Below are 24,555 nucleotides of genomic sequence, written 5' to 3'. Positions count from 1 at the left end.
CAAATTGCTTGATGAAGTGATTGTACCATTTTACATTTCCACCAGCAGTGTCTGAAAGCTCCTGTTCTTCCACATCCTCTCCAGCACTTGGTATGGTCAATCCTTTAAAATTTTTCATTCCACTAATATGGTGGCATTTCATTGTGTGTTTAATTTGTATTAAAAATGTTTTTTTTTTAATATTTTTTAAATTGATTTTAGAGAGAGAGGAAGGGAGGGGGAGAGAGGGAGAGAAACATCGATTGCATGCCCCCCCTCTGGGGATCGGGCCCACAACCTGGGCATGTGTCCTAGCCAGGAATGGAACTGGTGACCTCTTGGTGCATGGGACAATGCTCAACTAGTGAGCCACACCGGCCAGGCTAATTTGTATTTTTTTTTTTTTATCCTCACCCAAGGATATTTTTCCATTTTTTGTACAGATAGAGTGGGAAGGAGAGAGAGAGTAAGGGAGAGAGAGAGAGAGAAACATCGACGTGAAGGGACACATCGAGTGGCTGCCACCCGCACGACCAACCAGGGCCGGGGACAAACTGCAACCGAAGTATGTGCCCTTAGCGGGAACCAAACCCGGGTCTCTCCGGACCGCAGGCCGACGCTCTAACCGCTGAGCCAAACTGGCCAGGGCTAATTTGTATTTTTTAATGACTAAAGATGTTGAACATCTATTTATGTGATTTGCCATCCATATATCCTATTTTGTGAAGTGTATGTTATAATAATGAGTCTTCTGATTCATAAATAAGGTATCTCTCTAATAGTTCAGGCCTTCTTTAATTTCAGCAATATTTTACACTATCTCACTTTTGTCAGATATATTCTTTATTTCATAATTTTTGATTGTGTAAAAATTCCTGCTTTTTAAAATTCAACTTTTGATTGCTTATTGCTAGTATATGGAAATAAAATTGATATTTGTGTATTATCTTGTATCCTGCAACCTTGCTAAACTCTCTTCTTAGTTCTAGTAGTGGTGTGTGGGGTTTTTTTTGTAGCTGTCATCAGATTTTCTTCATAGAGAATCATATTGGATGTGAATATAAAGATTTAACTTCTTCAGGCTAGAGAATTTTTGTTTATCTTTCCTGATTGCACTGGCTGGAACCTCCAGTGCAATGCTGAATAGAAGTGATAAGAGCAGACATCCTTGTATTGTTCCTGATCTTAGGGAAGAAAGCATTGTCTTTCACTATTAAGTTATGATGTCAGCTGAAAGTTTTTCATAGATGCCCATTATCAGGTTGAGGAGTTCACTAGTATTTTTAGTGTGCTGAGAGGAGTTGTCAGGAATTGGAAGTTAAATTTATCAAGTGCTTGTTCTGCATCTAATGGGATGGTAATATGGATATTTGTTTTTAGTTTGTTAATATAATGAATTACATTTATTGCCTTTTGGACATTAAAACCAATCCTGGGATAAACTCCAGTTCTATATTGTCCATTAAATTATTTTTGGATTTGGTTTACTAAAATTGTGCTTAAAAAATGTTTGCACATATGTTCTCTCTCCCATTTTTTTCGTGTGGGAGGCAACCAAAAATTTTTGGTGGCCTTGCTTCGGCAAAAAAAAAAAAAAATGTTTGCATATATGTTCATGAGCCTATGCCTGAAATTTCTGGGGTGATGAAATGTTCATAACACCAAACATTTTTCTTCTCTGGCACTAAGGACAAGATACAACAGTTGATAGTTATAGATCTTCAAGATGGAATGGAAGAACACTTGAATGGTAAATATGAAGGTAAATATAAAAAACCTATTTCCCAGTTTTTAAAAAAATCTTGTGTTTAAAGCAAAAACTAGGTTTATGTTGTGGGGTTAATAATATATGTAGGCACATCATATATGCTAACTGTATGACAGGAGTCAGCCAGAGGGTGGTAAGTTGTTCCATTTTATTTCCATTCTGATTTCAAAACTTATTACAAAGAACACTAATCAAAACACTGGAACTGGCATAAGGACAGACATATAAACCAATGGAATAGAATAGAGAGTTCAGAAATAAGCCTTTACATATCTAGTTTGTTGGTTGGTTTCTTTTTTATTTTTGTTAATCCTCACCCGAGGATACTTTTCTATTTATTTTTTAATCATTTTTATTTATTAATTTATTTATTCTCCCTGAGGACATTTTTGCATTTATCTTTTTTTTTTTTTTAATCCTCACCCAAGGACTTTTTGGGGTTTTTTTTTGCATGTATTTTCAGCTACAACGGGAGGGAGAGAGGGAGGAAGAGAGAGAAACATCGATGTGAGAGAGACACATCGACTGGCTGCCACCCGCACAACCCCAACCAGGGCCCGGGACAAACTGCAACTGAGGTATGTGCCCTTAGCAGGAACTGAACCTGGGACTCTCTGGTCCGCAGGCTGATGCTTTAACCACCAAGCCAAACCGGCCAGGGCTTCATTGATTTTAGATAGAGTAGAAGGGAGGAAGGGAGAGAGGGAGAGAGAAACAGTGACATGAGAGACACATTGATTGGCTGCCTCCTGCACGACCCCAACCAGGGTCAAGAATTGAACCTGAGACCCTTCAGTCCAAGAGCTGATGCTCTAAATGCTGAGCCATACTGGCCAGGGCAAGTTCGTTGGTTTTTTTAAAACAGAGCCTGAGGAAAGGACAATCTTGGACAAATGGTGCTAGGAAAACTGGATGTCCACATGCAAAAGAATGAAGTTGAACCTGACCATGAAAATGAGTGAAAAACAAACTTAAGGGCAAAAGCTACAAAACTCTTGGAAGAAAATGGGAAAACCTTCATTGCATTGGATTTGGCAGTGATTTCTTTTTTAAAATATTTTTTATTGATAGATTTTGGGGGGAGAGAGGGAGAAACATTGATTTGTTGTTCCACTCATCCATGCACTCATTGGTTTCTGCTTGTTTTTTAATCCTCACCTGAGGATATTCTTCCATTTATCATTAGATAGAGTGGGAGGGAGGGAGAAAGAGAGACATTGCTATGAGAGAGACACATCAACTGGTCTCCTCCCCCTTGACTCATTGGTCCATGGGCTTATGCTCTAACCACTGAGCAAAACCGGCCAGGGCATTGGTTGCTTCTTGTATGTGCCCTGACCAGAGATTGAACCTGCAACCTTGGCAGATAGGAATGACACTCTAACCAACTGAGCTACCTGGCCAGGGTGGCAATGATTTCTTGATATGACAGCAAAAGCAAAGAAAACAAAAAATTGTCTTTATCAAAATGAACTTTTGTGCATCAAAGGACACTATCAAATGAGGAAAAAGACTATCCATGGAATGGAAGAAACTATTTGTAAGTTGCATATCTGAAAAGGGGTTGATATCCAGAATATATAAAGATCCACAAGTCAACAAAAAGTCAAATAATTACAGAACAGGCCGACTTTAAAAGACATTTCTCCAAAGGAGATACACAAATGGCCAATAAGCACATGAAAAGATGCTCAACACCACCACTTAGTAGGGAAATGAAATCAAAACCACAAGGAGCTACCACTCCACACTCAGGATGGGTGTTTATAAAAACAAACAAAAAATAATGTTTTGGTGAAGATGTGGAGAAAATGGAACTGTGGTAGGAAGTATAATGTAGCTGTTGTGGCAGTTTGGTGGTTCCTCAAAAAGTTAAACATAGATTCATGTCCCAGCAACTCCATTCCTAGGTATGTACCCAAATAACTGAAAACAGGGACTCAGATACTTGTACCACAATGTTCCTAGCAGTATTATTCACAATAGCCAAAGGATGGAAACAACCCAAGTGTTCAACAGACGAATGGATGAACAATGAGGCATATCCATGCAATGGAATATTATTTAGCCATAAAAAGGAGCAAAGTTCTGATACGTGCTACAACATGGAGGAAACTTGAAAATATCATTTCAAGTGAGAGAAGCCATACATAAAACAACAAATACATGATTCCAGTTACACGCGGTACTTAGAGTAGGCAAATTCAAAGAGAAAATAAAATAGAGGATACCAGGAGCTGGGTGAGGGGCATTTATTTAATGGATACAGAGTTTCTGTTGGGGTTGATAAAGTTCTGGAAATAGATAGTGGTGATGGTTGTACTACTTTATGAATGTACTTAATGTCACTGAATTGTAAACTTAAAAGTGGTTACAATGATAAATTTGATGTATATTTTATAAATATATATAACATTGAAAATAAAAAGGATTGCACTGTACACTCAATTCTAATCCTTTGTTCCCTCCACTGTCACACCTTTCCAAGATACTTGTCATGCTCCCAGTTAAAATGGAAATGACTGCCAGACTTTCTAACCTTCAGATGGATCGTAATGGCATTTATTCACTCTTTGTTGATCATTTACGTCATCTTTTTTTTTTTTTCTTCAGTGTTTTGCTCTTGGCTGTTTACTAGCCTTTGCTTTTTTCAATGGTTTCTGCCATAGTATAGTGTGGCACTGGCTTCAGTCCCTTCTTTCCCTTGGTTGACACCTCCTTCCTTCTTTCCCACTGGCTCAGGGACTTCTTGTGAAAGACATATTTGATCCTGTGTGCCTTGCCCACAGCCATGGTGTTACTATGTGACCTCACCCACTGGCCCTTCAACCCATGGAGGTGAGTTGGAACCTGGAACGAGCCATTTCTCTCTGGAGAGGCTAAACTAAGAGTCAACAGTCATCCCCAGGTAGGTGTGGGGAACCAAGCTGAAAGCCACCAGACTTGGGGCTGAGGCCACCATTTTGGGTCATTTATGTGCTGATGAATTGGCTGAGCAAGTGTGCTGAGGCAAGAGGGTGCAGGAGGGTGCAGAAGGGGAGAGGAGAACCCAGGAGGCCCTCTTGGTTTCCCAGTTCTCTGATTCCCATGATGCAGTAAGTTTACATTGGCTCGCAGCTGGCCCCTGGGAAGCCACATCTTTCCCAAATAGATCTTGCCTTGCTGGGGCCAGGAGACACAGGGAAATTGGGCTTGTGACAGATGGGAGCCCACTGGGCAAAGATGAGTACTGCATTTGATTAATACAGACAAGGACCCAGAGTGAGCCCTGGGAAATCTTTCCTGGCTAGTTCTGGGAGCAAGGGACCTGGTGGGACCTGAGTCTTCCACTAGGGCCTGGTAACACCATCTGCTTCATCCAGCAGCGTATCGTAGAAATTAAGAGAGTATGAATTCTGGAGCCATAAGGCTTGGGTTCAAATCCCAGCTCAGCTCCATAATTACCATTGAGCATGCTACTCTGTTTCTCAGTTTTCCCATCTGTAAAGTGGGGATTCAAACAGTGTTGTAATGCTGAGGATTAAGTGAGTACAATTCTAGAGCAGTCGACTGTCTTACTGAGAGCTCTCTGTGCGCGTCAGTGCCATGAATATTGTAACTGGCACCTTCTCTCAGGTACCTTTTGTTTTTGTAGACTCCCTGCTGAAGCAGCAGAGGAACTAATTACCTGTCCCCAGATGGTCCTCTTGTTCTCCCTCTGTGCTCAGGCCTTGTGCTCAGGGCAGACATGTGGGGTTGCTGCCTGCATTGTGATGGAACATCTAGGGGGAGAGCAGAGTTTCTGGAGGAGGCTGCTCACCATAGCCTCTGCTTGTGCTGGAGCACCCTGGGGGGTTGGGGACTGCTCCAGGGTGTCCTCGTGAACAAGCAGTGTCCTGCCCAGGTCTCAGTGTCCACAGAGGGCGGTGCTACTCCTGGGAACCACGTGTGCCCAAGTCCTGCTCACCTGTCCCTGCCTCTCATAGCCCACAGGCTGAACTCAGCCCTGTCAGGCTTGCCCTTGGCGCGCCCTCATTTTGCACCCGTCTTAGACTTGTTCTGTACAGTTTTCCTGGCTGGGAGGTGGTCCGTTTAAGTCTCAGACAGAGTCTAGCACAGTGCTTGTTTATACATCGGCACACCTTAGCGTTAGCGATCAGGATTAATACTGCAGTGCTGGCTGCCCTGGACGATGAGTCTGCTGCCTTGTCCCCATTGCTTCTGGCCCTGTGCGTTGGGGACACGCCCCTCCTGGTGTGATTTGTTTCTAGACCTCTCTTCAGCCCCAGCCTGGAGCACTCTCCCTGGGGATTGGACACTAGGAAAGCCATACCTTTGGCCATCCTGGGCTGTCACTTCCCCCGGAGCCCTGAGTGTGCAGTGGAGCAGTGGCTGGCTTTCCGGACCCGTCTGCCTCTGCAGCTTCCCCGAGGCCTGTTCTTGCCATTCCTTTTCTTCCTTTGCCCCTCGGCCTCTCAGCTTTCCTTCTCTTTGTTTCTCCTCTCTCCTTCCAGTCTGCCTGCCTCCCTTTGCCCCCTCCTCTCATTCTCCCCCTTTCTCTACCCTGTGGTACTGGGGTCCTTTCTCATCTGTACTCCTCCAGGGGATAACAGGAATCTTGTGCACCTATCTGGGCTTAGACCCAACATATAATCACATGCTCCAGACACATGGATTTGGCTCCTTTCGAACTGTCCATGGTGGCAGCTTTCATCCATTCATTCTACAAATGCTTATTAGAGGGCTACGCCATGCTCAGTCCGGGCCTGGAGTTACTGGGGTAAATAAGAAAGATGTGGCCCCGACTCTCATGAGGTTAGTGAGGGGAGAGAGGAATGAGCAAATACACATGATTTTGTTAAGTGCCATGAAGGAAAAAAAAACAGGTGATGTGGGAGAAAATGACAGGTCAATGCAGGCCTCAAAGAGAGGTAACACTTGAGTTGGGACCTAGGTGATCGGAGCACTAGGCAGTGCTCTTTGTCAAAATTAACAGCTTCTGATCCTGGTTAACGTAAGCAGAAAAGGAGTGCACTGGAAGGAATGCATCCGGTAGTTCAGAGAATGGGTGGGAGGCCTGGAAAATCAGGCTGGCACAGAGGTGGTTGCTAAAGGAGGCTGGTGGCCAGAACCTTGACCAGTCATGTCTCGGCAGGCTCTGTTAGGACCCAGCTGCCACTGCTCTGGATACCGGATACCATTTCGACGTTGAGCCCTGAACTCATTGGCATACCACCATGAGACCTTCAAACAGGGACTGATCACCTGCTGCAGACCATAGGTTTGTTCTCTGCCTGGTGGCCTGTTAGAAACAGAATCAGCTTCCATCTCCTGCAGAATGAAAGCTGTCTTTATAAAGTCCTACTTGGTCTGGTCTCCTGTACCCCTGTATCCTCATCTATCACTCTTCCCTTGACACACCCTGCTCCAGCCACATGGGCCTCCTTGCAATTCCTGTCACTCCAAGCCTGTTCCCATCTATAGGGGCGTTGGCTGTTCCCTTCACTTGTAACACTCTTCCCCTAGTATTCCCATGACTCCCAACCTCACCCCATCCAAGTCTCAGCTTAGAAGTCATCTTCTCCAGCAGCTCCTCCGATCTCCCTACGTAAGCCCAATCAACCCAGCCCACATGGTTTCCTTACGCCCATTTCTTAAATCTTTTAACATATTATATTTACTGTTTATTGATTATCCTGCTGATAAATTGCCCGGAAGCCTAGACCAGTACTTGGTACTCAAGTTAATACTCCACAGCTGTTTGTGGCTGGGCGGTTGATAGCATGGCATGCAGTTCCTTGTGTAAAAAGTACTGGGACCCATGACTTGAATTATGGTTCTTTCACTTACCAGAGATTCAACCTCTCTGAACCTCAGTTTTTCTCATCTGTAACATGGGAACCTACCTCAAATGGATTCTTGGTGATGAGTCAATGAGAAAATGTGCTGCATAAGCCCCAGTAGCCATTTTCTTCTTTTTTCCTGCCGGCCCATTCAAATCTATTATTAAATGATCTTCCAAGCCAATATGATCGCAATGAACGTTTCCATTTACTTTGGATTATTATGTCATTATAAATATTAACAAATAAGACTTAAAAAGGACACCTTCGGGTAGGTCAGACGAAAGTACAAAAATTGAGTGTGGGGCTGCAATTTAAGGACGGTTTCTGCAGCCATCACATGGTAGCAAAACGGTGTTAAGCAGTGCACGAGAGTCTGCGTCGACGACAGCCAGAGTCCATGCATCGAGAGGTTCTCGGTTGGGAAGGAACGAAGACTGGACATGCACGGGCCGGGAGGTGCAGTTCCTGCTCTCGCCACTAGAGGTCAGGAGATTACCGCTTCAGGGTTGGAAGACGGGCCCGTCGGGGATTGGCTAGTGCTGGCGGTGGGTGGGACACCAGGAAGGGAGGTGGTGGAGGTGGATGCCTCGCAACGGGAGACCCCCATTACTGACACCTGACTTTGGAATGACTTTTTTTTTTTTTGGTGTCAAATTTCCCATCTTTGTGGATCTGATGGATCAGAGGAAAGATGCCAGTTTGGGGTCAAAGGCAGAGCTTTATAGCTTCTTAAAGAGCTTTTTCTGTAACAGAGACAATCTGCAAGTGGTCTGGAACAGTGCCAGGGTTTTGGTGAAGGTCCTATCACTCCCTGGAGGCCCTCCTGCCCAAGCGCCCCATCCTCCACAGAAGCCCTGCCTCCCTCTGGTCAGCTGGGACCATCTTTCAGGGCCAAGGCTGTATTTGCACAGTCTGGGCAGTAGAGGGCCCTGGACTGGGTGCTAGGAGTCCTGGGTCCTTGTCCCAGCTGGGCCTCAGTTTCCCCAGGTATCTGATAAGGAAGTTGTAGTAGGTAGATCACAGCCCCTTCTAGCTTTGCCATCCAGAATTTCCATGTCTTCACAGAGAGGCTGTGAGTCTCCTCAGAGGCCCTCCAAAAGGCAAAGTTAGGAAGATACCCAGAGCTCACCCAGACACAAGGGTTGTGAAGATTCATTAAGACGGCACATGTAAAACTCAACACACACAAAGCCTTCTTAAGGATGGAAAACCAAGGGTCCATGACCAGCGAAGGTTACCAGGTGCTGTGTGAGGACTGGCGTTCCAAGTTCCCTGCAAACTGGGAAAAGGCTGATGGGCACTTGGTGGGATCCACATCATCACCCCAGGCCTCAGATGGTGGTGTGCTTTGTGTTTGCAGCAGAAGGTCCAACCCCTGTGCCCCCGGGAGCCCTGCTGCCAGTGTTGGTGTGTGTGGGCAGCAGGCGGGGAGAGCCCTAGGCCAGCAGCTAGCAGGACCGCTGTGTGTGAGCCCAGCACCTTACTGCCCCTGAAGTGTGGGGCCCAGGGCTCCGGGCGGGGGTTGGGCAGGGGCCTGGAGCTGGTCTGCCCTAGCTGTGGTAAGGCTGCAAAGCCTTGGGCAGGTAGGTCATTTCCCTCTCTGGGCTCCCTTTCTCGTCAGTGCAGTGATGGCTGAACCCGTAAATGCCTTGGTGATGCATCTGTTCATCCAGGATTCCTGAAGACCCCTTGCTAAGCAGGAAAAGTCTGGTGCTTCAGACCTGGGCCCCAATCCCTCAACCCCCTTTTGGAGACCCTGACTCAGGGTACAGACCGGTGTTTCCTCTTAGCTTCCCCAGAAACAAGGCCCTGGACTGTTGCCCAGTATTCCTGAGAGGGACATCAGTGGCCACAGTAGGGCCAGAATAAATGGGCAACCATCTGGGGTCCCCCCACTACTCAGCCCCAAGCCCAGAAGGCCTAGGTGGGGGCGGGGGTCAGAGGAAGAGACCAGGAGGGTGAGGACAAGGAGGAATCTTTGCTTCTTTTCATGCAAAACAGGGGACCCTTTTCTGTTCTGACTACAGCTGACCTGACGCTGGGAAGAATGAGAGGCAGGATCCATCCTCCAGATTCCTCAGGAGGAGAAAATGATCAAAGGTGAGCAAATGGGCTGAGGACTGAACTTGACCCTGCACCAACATCAGTTTCACAACAGGGCTGTCACTTCCTCCACAGCTGTGAGCCCAGGCTGGCCTGGCAGCCAGGGATGGGGAGGGAGCAGGGCTGGGTGCCATCACTCCTGGGCCCCACTCCCTTCCTAACAAACCCTGCCCCCCAGAGAAACCCCAGGTCCCTCACAGTGCCCCTGACCCAACACCCCTCCCTTCCAAGCCTCTGCAGACCATTCCCACTGCCTGCACTGCCCTTCCCCTGCCGAGACCCCACTGCCCTTCAGGCCTTGCTGCAGCAGGGCCCCTCTGGGAAGCCCTCCTGCCCTCTGCGTCCCCGCAGTCAGCAGAGTGCATAGCACTGGCAGGTGGGCCACGCTGGCCTTGGCATTCCTGACCCCGTTGTCATGGTTTGTTTCCAGCTCCCTGACTAGCCGGGGAACTCCCTGAGGGCAGGCCCTGGGTTTCATTTATCCCCAGGGGCTTGTGAAATAATCGAGGGAAGAATTTGCCAAGAGCCCACGTTCACTGGGAGCTTCTGGGAACTTCACTAGACTCCTGGCTCTCAGGTCAACTTTCTTCCACCCTCCCAGTAATGCCAGAGATGGACGGACGAAGGCAGAGTCCTGTCCCCAATCTCCTCCCCCACGCCCCTCTTCCTAGCGTCTCTCTCCGGAGTTCCCACTGGCCCCACCAAGGTGCCCTGCCCTCCTGTTCTCTCAGCCTGGGTCCCCTGTGACTTACTGCTGACCTCTAGTAGGGTTCTTGGCCCCTGGGCAGCCGCATTCCTGTCCCCGGGGTGGGTGCTGAGGCCAAGCTCCTCCCCCGCCTCGGGCCCCCTCAGGCCCTAGGGGCTGAGAGCAGGCCTGGCCCTGGTCCTTCGGAGTGGCTGGGTCCTCCACGGCCTCCAAGAGGGGGCTGCAGTGGTCCTGTGTCCGAGTAGGTGTCCTGGATCTCCCCCAGTGTGGGGCTGAGGCCCTTGGTGGCAGCTGAGGAAGCCCAGGGCCAGGCCTGTGTGGGGCCAGTGACAGCAAGGGCAGGTGCAGTGGAGGGGGGCCGCTCAGTCGCTGAGCACGGCCCCCGGGAGTTCGTTGGTGAGCGTGTGCCAGCGTTCAATCCGCTTGTCCTTGTTCTTCAGGCAGTCAAACCAGTGCTTCAGGCGCTCGCCCTTGGCATTGATGCCCAGAACCACACCACCTGCAGGAGGGGAGTCGCGGGGCAGCCAGGGGCCTGGGGCAGGTGTTCCCATAGGTCCTCCCTCTGCAACCAGTGCCCCCACCCCCTCAGGTTCCACGCTCCACCTTGCCCACTGGCTCTAAGAGTGGACAGGGGTCTTACTGCCGTGCCACACTCCTGTCCCCCAGCCCAGGGCCCGGGGATCCTGCCCTCCTCTACCCAGGACCAGAGCAGTGCTGGGCAGAGTGCAGTGGCACATGTTAGGGGCCAAGGCAGGGGGACAAAAAAGAGCAAGAAAGGGCCCCGGCGGCTCTACTGTGCACAGCTACCAAGCCCACCAGACTCCATGTGACCTGTCTCTTCCTGTTACACAAGAGTCGGGCTGGGTCATGTCTGAAGCCCTGCATGTGGGGGCAGGTGGTCTGTGGCCCCAGATTTCCCGAGGCCAGGAAGGAAGGGCTGATTCAGGGCCACTGCCCTTCGCTGAAGCCAGAATGAGCATGTGGCCAGATGGCATCGTCATGTCCTCTTACCAATGAAGTCGTTGGACTTTCCAATGTCATAATCCCAAACGGTGACCTCCAGGGTCTTCTTGGCCAGGTCCCCATGCTTAATCTCGTAACAGAACTCCTGGTGGCCAGAAGGGGAGAGTCAGGGCTAATGCCACATGGCCAGGAGGGCGCTGAGGTATGGTGAGGGCATGAGCTGAATGGGGGATGGTGAATGGGAGGGTGGCCGGTGCATGGCGGTAGGCAGTGGTGGATTTGCGTCCAGCTTGTCCATGTAGGCCTGAGAGCCTGGCCGGGTCCTCAAGGTCCTCAGGGTCCTCAGGGTCCCCAGGGTCCCCTTCACTCCAGCCTACCTGCCCCGTGATCACTGAAGTCTCTCTCTCAAGATACCCGAGAGCCTCCTTATTGCCAAATCGACTCACATTTGGCAGCCTCGGTGTACTTGACTTCTCCGGTCTGGCTCTGCTGACCACTCCCTTCCTTGTGGACCCCTCTCCCCCACTGTTCCATGGTGCTCTGACACCTGGCACCCCCTCTCCGGAAGCATCTGTCTCAGCCGCCTGTCTGCCCCTGCGTTGCTCAGGCTCTGCCCGAGGCCCCTGTGCGCCTCGCCTTCTCGCTCCTCACCTTGATCATGCTCCCTGCGTCTCCCCCCAGACCCCCACTCCTGCACTTTCAACTCCACACCCACTGTGGCCACAATCCCGTCAATTCCATCCTCTGAGGTGGTTCTAGGTGTGGCTTTGGGTGGGTGCCACCGTGGCCTGGTTCAGCCTGCCCTGCACCTCTCCCCTGCCCCCCATGGCTAGGGCTCGCCTGTCAGCTTCTGCCCACCCTCTCTCCCCCCTCTCGAAGCTGTGACCCCTGAGAACCCGGCCCCTCTGGGCCCCTGTCCCGGCAGAGGGGGAGAGGATTTCCTGTAGCTTTGCCAGCCCCTGTACCTCGTTGAACTCTGGGTTCAGGGTCTTCTTCTTTACTGCTGTCTTATGTTTGGATTTCTTGTCCACATCTGGCTTCAGGTATCTGGAATTATAAGTGATGGGTAGGCAGGCAGAAGCCGAGGAGAAGCTGTGGGGACAGGTGGAGCCGCAGGGCTTGGAAGAACGGTCTGTCCCTGGAGAGGTACCTACGGGCCTCCCCGTTCACCTGATCATCAGAGTCCCCAGCACTGCTGTGGCAGAGGGCGGTCGGCCACAGGGGAGGAGCACGTGACTCCCTGGTCAGCAGGACTGTCCACGGGCCCTTTCCTGGAGTTAACTGTGGAGTCCTCCGTCCCTCTGGAAAGAGGATGCTCCTTGCTTCTGCAAGTCTAATTTTCACCAAGCTCACATTTGTCACCAGAAAACATTTTTAGCAGAGTTGATCCCTTGTCAGAGCTTTCTTTTTAAAAATAGATCTATTAAGATATAATTCACATACTAGAAACTTCATCTTTCTGAAGTGTGAAATACAGTGGTTTTTCGTATATTCCCAGAGTTGTGCAGCCATTGCTGCTGCCTCCCGGGAGCTCTGTGCAAGGAAAAAGGCCTTTTGGGCAGTAACAATGACACTTCCCAAAGGGAGAGGGGAGCCTGGCTTGTCAGCCGGCTCCTCCGTCGGCCTGAGCTCCTTGGACTGCGATGCAGCCTTGATGTCTTCATGTGAGCTCGGGGAGGCAGAGGGACTTGCCCACGCTCAGCACAGGGCTGGTGTTCTGAAGCCAGGACAGGAGGCTCAGAGCCTCTCATCCTGTCCCTGTGTAGATAATTATCAATGGCTCTGTCTCTGCTGAGGGTACTCCGGGGGTGAGGACCACATCTGTCTCACCTACCACCAGCTTCCTGTCACCCATCTTAGTGCCTGGCACTGGGCAGGCCAATAAACATCTGTTGTCTGAATTACTGAATTCCTAGAAGTAAAATTACCCACCCAAAGCCACGCACAGGTCAAGTTTCTTCCTTCATTTTGCCAAATCGCCCTCCAGAAAGGCCATACAGTTGACACCCAGTGCCCTTGACAAAGTGGAGTACCAGCACCTTAAAATCCTTGCTGGGGGTGTCAGCATCATGGTGGAGTGAGAAGACTTCTTTGTTTCTTCCCTTAAATTTACAGCAAGTCGGACCACTATAACTCAGCAAAGGATCCCTGCTCAACACAAAAGCACAGAACCTCTGAAGGTGGGCACACTGGGATGAGCAGGGGGCAGGACGGGGATGGGGCCACAGTGACTCCAGAGTGTGACAGCGAAGCGAGGTTGGGCTGCAGCTGTCACACTACGGCCTAGAGTGTGCGAGGGACAGAGGCCGTGCTCCCCCAGGAACAGGACCACTCTTCCCCTCCCCATCACGGCAGACCCGGCAGAGGCGGCTGGGAGGCCTTAACCAGCACAGCAGGACCAACAGCCATCGCTGGCAGGGACTGAGCTGGGAAACGCGGACTCGGTCCCTCTACTCCGCCCGTCCCAGCAGAGCCCAGCAGAGGCGGTGGAGAGGCCTTCCCAAAACGGTGGGGGCCCGTGACCCAGAGTAAAAGGGAGGTAGTGCTGGGAGCGCGCAAAACCAGTTCCCCACCGCCCCCCACATCCCCCATCATCCCAGTGGGTACGTGGCATTTCCCTAACCGAAGCAGTGCCGCTCCAGTAATCCCAGAGGCCCAAATCATGCAGGTAAGAGAAAATAAAAACTTGTAACACTGTCTACTGGGAAAAAGAGAAAGTACCCTACCTATTGACCTGCTGAAATTGTCGAGAGCAAAACAGTGTCTAGACAAGAAATGAGTTCACTAACGCAGATATGTGGGCAAACAATCCATCAGATACCGCAAACCACCAAGGTAACGTGGGAGCACAGAAAGAAAAGAAAAAGCCTCCAAAACCTCAAAGCCATGGAAGACCGTGGCTTAAATGGCAGACAAGTTCACCTTGCAGTTGTGAAGAAGCGCAAAGAGGCACATGAGAACTCAAAGGCAGTTCAATGGGCTCAGGAATAAAATCTATGAACAAAAGGAATCCTTTACGAAAGAGAATGAAACTATAAAAAAAGAACCACGTAGCCCTGGCCAGTTTGACTCAGCGGTTAGAGCGTCAGCTGGCAAACCAGAGAGACCTGGGTTCGGTTCCCGCTAAGGGCATGTACCTCAGTTGCAGTTTGTCCCCGGCCCCAGCTGGGGTCATGTGGGTGGCAGCCAGTTGATGTGTCTCTCTCACATCGATGTTTCTCTCTCTCTCCCTCCCTCTCATTCTGTCTGAAGATAAATGCAAAAAATGTCCTCAGGTGAGGATAAAAGAAAAAAAACTACGTAGAAATGCCGGAGCTGCAAAACTCAGTAAAGGAGATAAAGAGGGCATCAGAGAGCACTGGAAACAGAGTAGACCACGTGGAAGAGAGAATTCGAGAGCTCAAAGACAGAAAGCTAGAAATGACTCAGGAGGAAGAAGAGGGAGAACTGAGTTTAGCCAATGAAAGAACTCTACAAGGACTATCTGCCTCCATCAGAAAGAGCAACGTCAAGATAATGGGTATAACGGAAGGCGAAGAGAGGGAGAAGGGACAGAGAGTCTACTGAAATACTGGGTGAGAGCTTCCTAAGCCTATGGAAAGAACTGGACTTTAGAATAGAGGAAGCCAACAGAATATCTGATTATATCCATACAAAAAAACCTTCTCCAAGACACATTTTATTCAAACTCAAAAATTAGTGACCAAGAATTCTCAAGGCAGCCACGGAAGAAAAGACTGTAACCTACAAAGGAAACCCGTTAGATTATCATCACATTTTTTTCAGTAGAAACATTACAAACCAGGAGAGATTAGAAGAAAATATTCAAAATATTGAAAGAGAGGAACCATCAGCCAAGGATATCCAGCAAGGTTATCCTTTAGATCTGAAGAGGAAAGAAAAGCCTTTCCAAACACACAAAAGCTGAGAGAATTCACCACCATGAGACCTGAACAAAGGTTGAAAGAAGCTCTTTCAGTGGAAACACAAAGACAAAAATACACAGAACTTTAATCTTGGCTAGTGTGGCTCAGTGGATTGAGCATCTTCCTGTGCACCAAAAGGTCACTGGTTCGATTCCCAGTCAGGGCATCTGCCTGGGTTGTGGGTTTGATCCCCAGCCAGGGAACATGCGGGAGGCAACTGACGGATGTTTCTCTCTCTCCCTCTCCCTTCTCTCAAAATTCAATAAAAACATTAAAAAAAAAAGTACAGAACTTTGAGTAAAATGACTAACAGACAGAAGGAGGAAATCGCAACTCTACCTCAGAATAGGATTTTATTTTTTAAAATAAGTTTTTATTGGTTTTTTAGAGAGAGAGATAGAAACATCAATGTGAGAGAGAAACATAATCAGCTCCCTCCTGCATACCCCCTACAGGGGATCAAGCCCACAACCTGGGCATGTGCCCTGACTAGGAATCAAACCCAGACCTCTCAGTCCATGGGACCACGCTCAATCCACTGAGCCACACTGGCTAGGCAGAATAGGATTTAAAACAATCATAAAGGTTACAGGGGGAAAGGGGGCATTAAATATAACTATAACTGCTACAATTTGGTAACAAAGGTACAACATGAGATAATTTGTAACAACAAAACCATAAAAGGGGAGGGAGAAAAGGACAATGTGTACAGGTGAATGAAGATAAGTGTCAATGAGAAGAGGGACTATTGTGTGTATAATACACTGTACACTAAGCTAATGATAACCACACAATGAAAATCCAGAGCTGACATGAGAAACAAAAGAGGAAAAAAAAAACCATAGAAAACTGCCAAACTAAAGTAGCAGCTGTAATCGTAAGGGAAAAGAAACAATGGAAATACAGAGCAACCAGAAAACAAAAGATAAAATGGCCATAAAATCCTCATATATCAATAATCACCCTAAATGTAAATGGACTGAACTTACCTATCAAAAACACAAGAGTAGAGAGATGGGTTTAAAAACATGACCAAAGCCCTGGCTGGTTTGGTTCAGTGGTTAGAGCATTGGCCCGAAGACCAAATGGTTGCAGGTTTGATTCTGGTCAAGGGCATGTACAGGGGTTGCAGGTTCAATCCCCGGCCCCGGTCGGGGTCATGCAGGAGGCAACCAATCAATGTGTTTCTCTCTCTTCCCCTCCCTCTCTCTTCCTTCCACTCTATCTAGAATCAATGGGAAAACAAAAGAATCCTCAGGTGAAGATTAACAACAACAAAAAGACCCAACTATATGTTGCCTGCAGGAGACTCAGCTCCCAAGACAAACATAGGCTCAAAGTTAAGGGGTGGAAGATGATCTTTCAAGCAAATGGCTCCAGAAAAAAGTGGGGGTGTAGTAGTACTCCATCAGACAAAATAGATTTCAAGATAAAAGCTAACAAGACAATGATGAAACATTTTATAATGATAAAGGAAACAACTCATCGTTATATTAATAACACTTATTAATAGATATGCACCCAACCTGGGAGCACCAAGATATAGAAAGTAATTTATAACAGACCTAAAGGGAAAACTGACAAAAATACAATTATAGTAAGGGACATGAATATCCCATTGACAGCAATAAATAGATCATCTAGACAAAGTCAATAAGGAAATGTCGGCATTAAGTGACACATTAGACTAAATGGCTTAATTGATATTTATAGAACCTTCCAGTCCAAAACGGCAGAATACACATTCTCCTTAAGTGCACATGGAACATTCTCAAGGATAGACCACATATTGGGGGCACAAAACTAGTCTCAATAAATTTAAAAATGAAATCATACCAAGCATATTTTCCAACCACGATACTGTGAAACAAAAATTAACTACGAGAAGAAAGCTGGAAAAACCACAACATGCTACTTAACAACTACTGGGTCAAAAGAGAAATAAAGGAAGAGGTCAAAAGCTACACAGAGACCAATGAAAATACCGCACACCAGCTTTTTTGTGATGCAGCAAAAGTGATACCGAGAGGGAAGCTGACAGCTGTACAGGTCTACCTAGAGCAGTGGTTCTCGACCTTCCTAATGCCACGACCCTTTAATCCAGTTCCTCATGACCCCAACCATAAAATTACTTTCGTTGCTACTTCATAACTGTAATTTTGATACTGTTATGAATCGCCATCGGAAGTATGTGTTTTCCAATGGTCTTAGGTGACCCCTGTGAAAGGGTCGTTTGACCCCCAAAGAGGTCAAGACCCACAGGTTGAGAACTGCTGACCTAGAGAAACAAGAAAAATCCCCAATAAATCTTGTAACAGTACACCTTCAAGAACTAGAAAAAGGCACTGGCCGGTTTGGCTCAGCAGTTAGAGTGTCGGCCCGTGGACCAGACAGGCCTAAGTTTGGTTCCTGCTAAGGGCACGCACCTCGGTTGCAGTTTGTCCCTGGCCCCAGTTGGGGTTGTGTGGATGGCAGCCAGTTGATGTGTCTCTCACATCGATGTTTCTCTCTCTCTCTCTCTTCCTCCTGCTCTATCTGAAGATAAATGGGGGGTGGGGGGGAGTCCCCGGGTGAGGATAAAAAAAAGAACTAGAAAAAGAACAAATGAAGCCCAAAGTCAACAGGAGGAAGGAAATAATGAAAACAGTGCAGAAATAAATTAAACAGAACAAAAAGAAATGTCACTAAGGAAAAAAGACTCAAACAAGGAACATCAGAAATGAGAGGCGGTACGGCGGACACCACAGAGGTACAGAGGATCGTACACGAATCCTGTGAAAGGCTACACCCCCCAAATTTGATAACCTAGAAGTGAACCAATTCTTAGAAGTAGACAAATTTCCTAGACATAATGATGAAGAAGTAGAAAACCTGAATAGACTGGTCACTAGTAAGAATATTGAAACAGTAATAAAAAAACCTTCCAAGAAACAAAAGTCCAGGGCCAGATGGCTTCACTGATAAGTTCAACCCAAACATCCAAAGATTTAATACCTCATCTTCCCAACCTCTTCCCAAAAATTGAGGAACAGAGAATACCTTCCAACTCATTTTACGAGGCCAACATTACCTGATACCAAAACCAGGGAGGGACTACACAGAAAAAGAAAATCACGGGCCAATAGCACTGATGGACATAGATGCAAAAATCCTGAACAAAATACTAGGAAATCAAATACCATACATTAAAAAAATCATACATCATGATCAAGTGCGGTTTATTCTAGGGATGCCAGGATGGTCCAATATCCACAAATCAACTAATTTGATATACTACATTAACAATAACAAAAAAAGATATGCCCAGGCAGTGTGGCTCAGTGGATTGAGTGTCATCCCATGGACTGAGAGGTCCTGGTTTGATTCCTGGTCAGGGCACATGTGGGGGTTGTGCTCGATCCCCAGTGGGGGCGGGGCATGCAGGAGGCAGCTGATCAACATTTCTCTCTCACATTGATGTTTCTATCTCTCCTTTTCTCTCTACAAAAATCAATAATATTTTAAAAAAAATAATCATATGATCGAGTGTCAATAATTTAAAATCACATGATCCTGTCAATAGATGCAGAAAAAGCATTTAACAAGATAAAATATCCACTTATGATAAAATTACTCATAACATGGGTATAGAAGGACAGTACCTCAACATAATAAAGGCCATATATGACAAACTCTCAGCTAACATCATACTCAATGGTGAATGAAACACTGAAAATGTTTCCTCTAATATTAGGAATGCAACAAGGATGCTCACTCTCGCTACTGTTATTCAACATAGTACTGGAAGTTCTAGCCAGAGCAATTAGGCAAGAGAAATAAATAAAAGGCCTCCAAATTGGGAATGAAGAAGTAGAACTGTCACTCTGTGCAGACAACATGATTCTATTTATAGAAAACCCAAAAGACTCCACCAAAAAACTATTAGACATAATAAACAAATACAGTAATACTGAAGGATACAAAATCAATATACAGAAGTTTGTTGTATTTCTGTATACTCACACCAAAATATTAGAAAGAGAAATGAAGAAAACCTCATTTATAATCACAATAAAAAGAATATAATATCTAGAAATAAACTTAAAAAAGGAGGTGAAGGCCCTGGCCGGTTTGGTTCAGCGGTTAGAGCATCGGCCTGCGGTCCTGAGAGACCCGGGTTCGGTTCCCGCTAAGGGCGCGTACCTCGGTTGCAGTTTGTCCCCGGCCCTGGTCGGTTGTGCGGGTGGCAGCCACTCGATGTGTTCCTTTCACATCGATGTTTCTCTCTCTCTCTCTGTTCCTCTCTCTCCCTCCCACTCTACCTGAACAAAAAATGGAAAAATGTCCTCCGGTGAGGATAAAAAAAAAAAAAAAAAAAAAAGGAGGTGAAGGACCTATATATTGAAAATTATAAGACACTGCTGGAAAAATACTAAGGAACCCAGCCGGTGTGGCTCACTGGGTTGAGCATCATCCCATGGACTGAGGTCCCGGTTTGATTCCTGGTCAGGGCACATGCCTGGGTTGCTGGGTCATGCAGGAAGCAGCCAATTGATGTTTCTCTCTCACATTGATGTTTCTATCTCTCTTTCCCTTCCTCTCTAAAAAAAAAAAAAAAATCAATAAAAACATATTAAAAAATATTTTTTGAAGAAACAAAACTGAAGACACAAAGAAATGGAAAAATATTCCGTGTTCATGGATTGGAAGAATTAATACCTAAAGCAATCTACAGATTTAATGCAATATCTATCAAAATCCCAGTGGCATTTGTCACAGAAATAGAACAAAAGATCTTCAAATTTGTATGGAACTACGACAGACCCTGAATAGCCAAAGCAGTCTTCAGAAAAAATAATAAAGCCAGAGGTATCACACTCCCTGACTTCAAACTATTCTACAAAGTGACAGTAATCAAAACAGCATGGTGCTGGCAAAAAACCAGATACACAGACAATGGAACAGAATTGAGAGCCCAGAAATAAACTCACACATTTATGGGCAACTAATTTTTGACAAAGCGGCCGAAAACATGCAAAGGAAAGTCTCTTCAGTAAATGGTGTTTGAAAAACTGGAAAGCCATCTGCAAAAGAACAACACTAGACTGGTATCTGACACCATACACATACTCAGTACATGTTACTGATGATCATTACCATTGTGGTTACCCTGACTTTTCCTATCATACTCTGAAGAGCTGGGTTTGGGGTCAATTTTCAGCCTGGAGAACTGAGGCACGTGCTATCTGGGGTGAGGTTTATAAAAACAAGGGCGCTGACAAAAGGTCCTGCCCATCCAGCGTTGCCCCTCAGCACCTACACCTGGCACTTCCATTGCTGAATCTCTTCTCAGTTCACAGGTGCCCTCCCTCGGGACAGAGGATCCAGTCTCGGGGGCACCCTGCCCCGAATCGAACCTGTGCATTTATTTCTCCTGCTTTTAGCAAGAAGAGGCCCACGGTCCATGAAGGGGCCTTTTGGAGACAGGAAACTGCAAGGAGATGTGAGCAGCAGCCCCCGTCTCACCGGTGGAATTTTACCAAACGTGGGCGTTTCTAGGTTGCTGTGGGATCACCAGGGGAAGCGCATGGGGCTCTGGTACAGGGAGCCACCCACAGACCCGCCTGTCTTTGAGAGGCCACGCTGACCCAGCCTGTGGCTGGGTGGTGGACACAGCTGCTATGGGCCAGCAGCCTCCACACCTGTGGCAGGGAGGAGTCCCAGGTGCAGTGGACATGTCCTGCCAGGGCCACTCTGCCTGGCCGTGTTGGCTGGACCAGCTGTCACACCAGGTAAGACCCTGCTTTTGGGATAACCCAGCACAGGACTCTGGAGTTCCTGTCAGCCTGGCAAGTGGCCACTGAGCCCGATTTAAAAATTTTGCACCATTTTGGCTTCAGACTAGTTCCTGCCATAAGCGAACCCTCGCCTCACAGGTGCAAGGGTGGCACCTTGCTCCCCGTTCCAGTCCCTGCCCCTTCTGTCCTCCGTCCACCACCTGTGAGACCCTCTGCAGGGTTTGAGGCATGGCCAGAAACAGCATCACACTGTGTGCACCGTTCTGCAGTTCGCTTTGGGCTTAGCATGTTTTGGATAGCTGGCCGTGTTCACTTAGTCCTAATTCACTCATTTTTGTTGTTGCTAATCCTCACACAAGGATATTTTTTCCATCGATTTTTAGAGAGCGTGTGGAAGGGAGGGTGGGGGGCAGAGAGAAACATTGATGTGAGAGAGAGACATCGATTGGTTGCCTCCTGTAGAACCCTGACCATGGCCGGGGGTGAACCTGCTACCCAGGTCCGTGCCCTTGACTGGGTTTTGAACCCATGACCCTTTGGTGTGCAGGCTGACACTCTAACCACTGAGCACACTGGCTAGGACCCAATTTCCTCACTTTAACTGCTTAGTTCTCCACTCAATGCACATGCACGTTCTAGGAGTCGCTTCCTCGCTGATGAACGCGTGGCTATTTCCATGTTATGCTGTGATGAGCGCTGCTGCAAACAGCTATCCACCCAGGTACGGTTTCTAGGATACAAAGAAGGAAATGATGCAGCCACAGGGCGCACAGGTTCCTAGTTTACGGAACTGCCGACTTCCCAGCCAGTGGTCATACCGGCTCCTGACTGTCTTCTGAGTGGTTAAGCACTTCCCCTCGCTGTGGTCTCTAATCCGCTGTGAAGCATTGTTTTGCTAATGGTTGACGTTGTGGCCAATTCGTTGTTTTTTATATGGAGAATGAGTCGTCCCTACCCCATGTGCCTTGATCCTGGTCCCCTTTCCATTCCACCTGGGTGCTGCTCCTGGAGCCTGGTGGCACCGGATTTAAAAAGACATAACAGTCCTGGCCCGTTTGGCTCAGCGGTTAGAGCATCAGCCCCCAGAGCGGAGAGTCCCGGGTTTGGTTCCCCCTAAGGGTGCGTGCCTCAGTTGCAGCTCGTTCCCCAGCCCCGGTTGGGGGGTTTGGTGGGTGGCGACCAGTTGATGTGTCTCTCTCACATCGATGTTTCTCTCTTCCTTCCTCTCTCCCTCCCACTCTATCTGAAGATAAATGCAAAAATGTCCTCAGGTGAGGACAAACAAATAAATAAAAAGACAACAGCTTTGCTGAGAAATAATTCACATGCTGTACAACGCACCCTTTTCAATTACACAATTCAGTGGGTCTCAGTGTAGTCAGAGTTGTGACATGTTTATCACCCCAGAAAGGAACCCAGCGCTCTTTGGTGGTCGCTCCCCATTTCCCCCTGACCTCCCGGCCCGGCAACTACTGATCTGCCTTCTGTCTCTATGGATTTGCCTGTTCTGGACATTTCACATAAACAGAGTCATACAAAGTGCTGCCTTTTGGGACTGGATTCTTTCACCTATCATAATTTTTATTTTTGTTAATCCTCACCCAAGGCTATTTTTCCATTGATTTTTAGAGAGAGTAGAAGGGAGGGAGGGAGAGAGAAACATCGATGTGAGAGAGACACATTGATGGGTTGCTTCCCCCACACACCCTGACTGGAGCTGGAGATCGAACCTGCACCCAGGCACGTGCCCTTGACCAGGAATTAAACCTTCAACCCTTCGGTCTGCGGGATGAGGCTCTAGCTGCTGAGCCAAACCAGCCAGGGCTAGCATAATGTTTTTCCATGTTGTAGAATCAATCAGTATTTCACCCCTTTTCATGACCAAGTAATATTCATGGTGTGAATACACCACATTTTGTTTATCAGTTGATGGACATTTAGGTCGTTTCTACCTTTTGTCTATTGTGAATACTGCTACGTGAACATTCATGCACGAGTTTTTGTGCAGACAGATGTCCTCAGTTCTCCTGGGTGCACACCTAGGAGTGGGGCTGCTGGGACCCACAGTAACTCCGTGCTTAACCTTTTGAGTAACTGCCAGACTGTGTTCCAAAGCATCTACACCATTTTTATCATCTGATTTAAAAAGTGACAGTAATATGATAGTGACCAGTGGAAATAGTGGGCCCAGAGTCGTGCCACATGGCAGCACAGCCTCCCTGTGGTGTCAAGACATCCCTGTGGCCTGTCACCTGGACCGTCTCCCTGTCCCTCGCCAGGCCCATCTCAGCTGCTCTGCTCCGCCGACCGAGGAGGAGCACCTCCTGCTGAGCCACACTCCGCCCGAGCCCCACCCTCTGAGAGGCTCTCTGGGCAGCAGACTAACATCCCTCTTGTTTGTGGGGGCCCAAAGCCCCAATGGGGGTCACCGCGACACCTGCTTCATCCCCATCTGAAGGGCCCCCAGCTCCTGCCTGCCTCTCAGATCTACGTCACAGCGCATCTGGGCACAGGTTCACGACTCAGGGGCCAGGTCACCTCGCACGGCCCCCGAGCTAGTGTCTCTCCCCAGTGCCACCACAAGCTCCTGATGACAGGGCTGGGCACAGGTGGGCAGCACAAGTCCTGACGGAGTTCCTTGTCCGGATCTCCCAGCCTCTTGGCATGGGCTGCCCCCTCCTGGGCCCTGTGGTCACAGGAGGCCTGAACGGGCATCAGGCAATAACTACTCTCTGTCTGTATCACCCTGGGCAGCCACTCAACTTCTACTGGCCTCAGTTTCCTCATCTGTGAAATGGGGCTGGCCAGACTTAACCCGTGGAGTCACCAAAGGAGCACAGAAGAGAATCCAGCCCGTGGGCACCGTGCCCACTGCGCCTCCGGCGCTCCCTTTCTGCTGGCCACATGGACTGGTCTTGTCACATGGACCTCCTGCCCGAGACAACGGCCTGGCCGCACACTCACGTTTTCACGTAGGGGTCTGAGTAGCCGTTGGCGTCCATGGCGGCCAGGTGAGCACAGCGCACGATGCCGACCAGCAGGCCCTGCCTCTGCGAGCTGTACTTGAGGGAGATGAGGATGCGGCCCCGCTCCTCCAGGGACTTGTCTTCCGTCTTGTCCACCTGTGGGGCGGGCAGTCACTGGGCTGTCCTCACCTGCTCCCGTCCCTTCCCCAGCCACGGGCTACCAAGGCCATCCGTGGGCCCAGGACAAAGGGAGCCTGCGGATGGTGAGGGGTCCCCCTGGCCCCAGCTCCCCTGAAGCTGCTTCCTGGAGCCTCTCGGGGGTGCAGGGGGCAGCCCCCTTGGGGAGAACATGGAAGACAGAGCTCTCACACATTCCCAATCCCAGGAGGAGCCGGAAGGCAGGTGGTAGCTGCCCAGGTCTGTGCCCACCTCTGGGGTCAGACCTACACTGTAGGCTTCACTGTCTGGCTTCCCCACCCCAGCCAGCCCATCGTGCTCCATGCCTCACCCTTGAGATCACCCTGAGATCACCGTTTCCACGT

General features: G+C 48.4%; 1 protein-coding gene and 1 long non-coding RNA gene across 12 annotated transcripts in view; one reads left to right on the top strand and one right to left on the bottom strand.

Moving 5' to 3' along the window:
- Positions 1-43: 43 nt before the first annotated feature.
- LOC118633886 lies at positions 44-13,564 on the top strand. 11 transcript variants are annotated; one of them, XR_004960296.1, is made up of 7 exons: positions 44-90; positions 1,669-1,741; positions 4,490-4,655; positions 6,882-7,007; positions 7,903-8,055; positions 9,600-9,672; positions 13,460-13,564. It is a non-coding gene; the product is annotated as an uncharacterized LOC118633886 (long non-coding RNA). The 11 variants fall into 11 exon arrangements; XR_004960291.1 differs by having other exon boundaries at positions 7,903-8,813; XR_004960294.1 differs by lacking the exon at positions 13,460-13,564 and adding an exon at positions 8,638-8,813 and having other exon boundaries at positions 9,600-10,318.
- The window catches only part of DOC2B (double C2 domain beta), a 29,751-nt gene continuing 15,522 nt past the window's right edge, over positions 10,327-24,555 (bottom strand). The window contains exons 6-9 of the mRNA XM_036268079.1: positions 24,012-24,169; positions 12,310-12,391; positions 11,393-11,489; positions 10,327-10,880 (exon numbers count right to left, since the gene is read on the bottom strand). Coding sequence (XP_036123972.1) covers positions 10,744-10,880; positions 11,393-11,489; positions 12,310-12,391; positions 24,012-24,169 — 474 coding nt within the window. The 3' untranslated portion in view covers positions 10,327-10,743. The remainder of the gene's footprint in view (positions 10,881-11,392; positions 11,490-12,309; positions 12,392-24,011; positions 24,170-24,555) is intronic.

Source organism: Molossus molossus, unplaced genomic scaffold, assembly GCF_014108415.1.
Source record: "Molossus molossus isolate mMolMol1 unplaced genomic scaffold, mMolMol1.p scaffold_m16_p_19, whole genome shotgun sequence".
NCBI lineage: Eukaryota > Metazoa > Chordata > Mammalia > Chiroptera > Molossidae > Molossus > Molossus molossus.
Note: the sequence above shows the minus strand (reverse complement) of the source record. Positions and strands in the feature narration are given on the sequence as shown.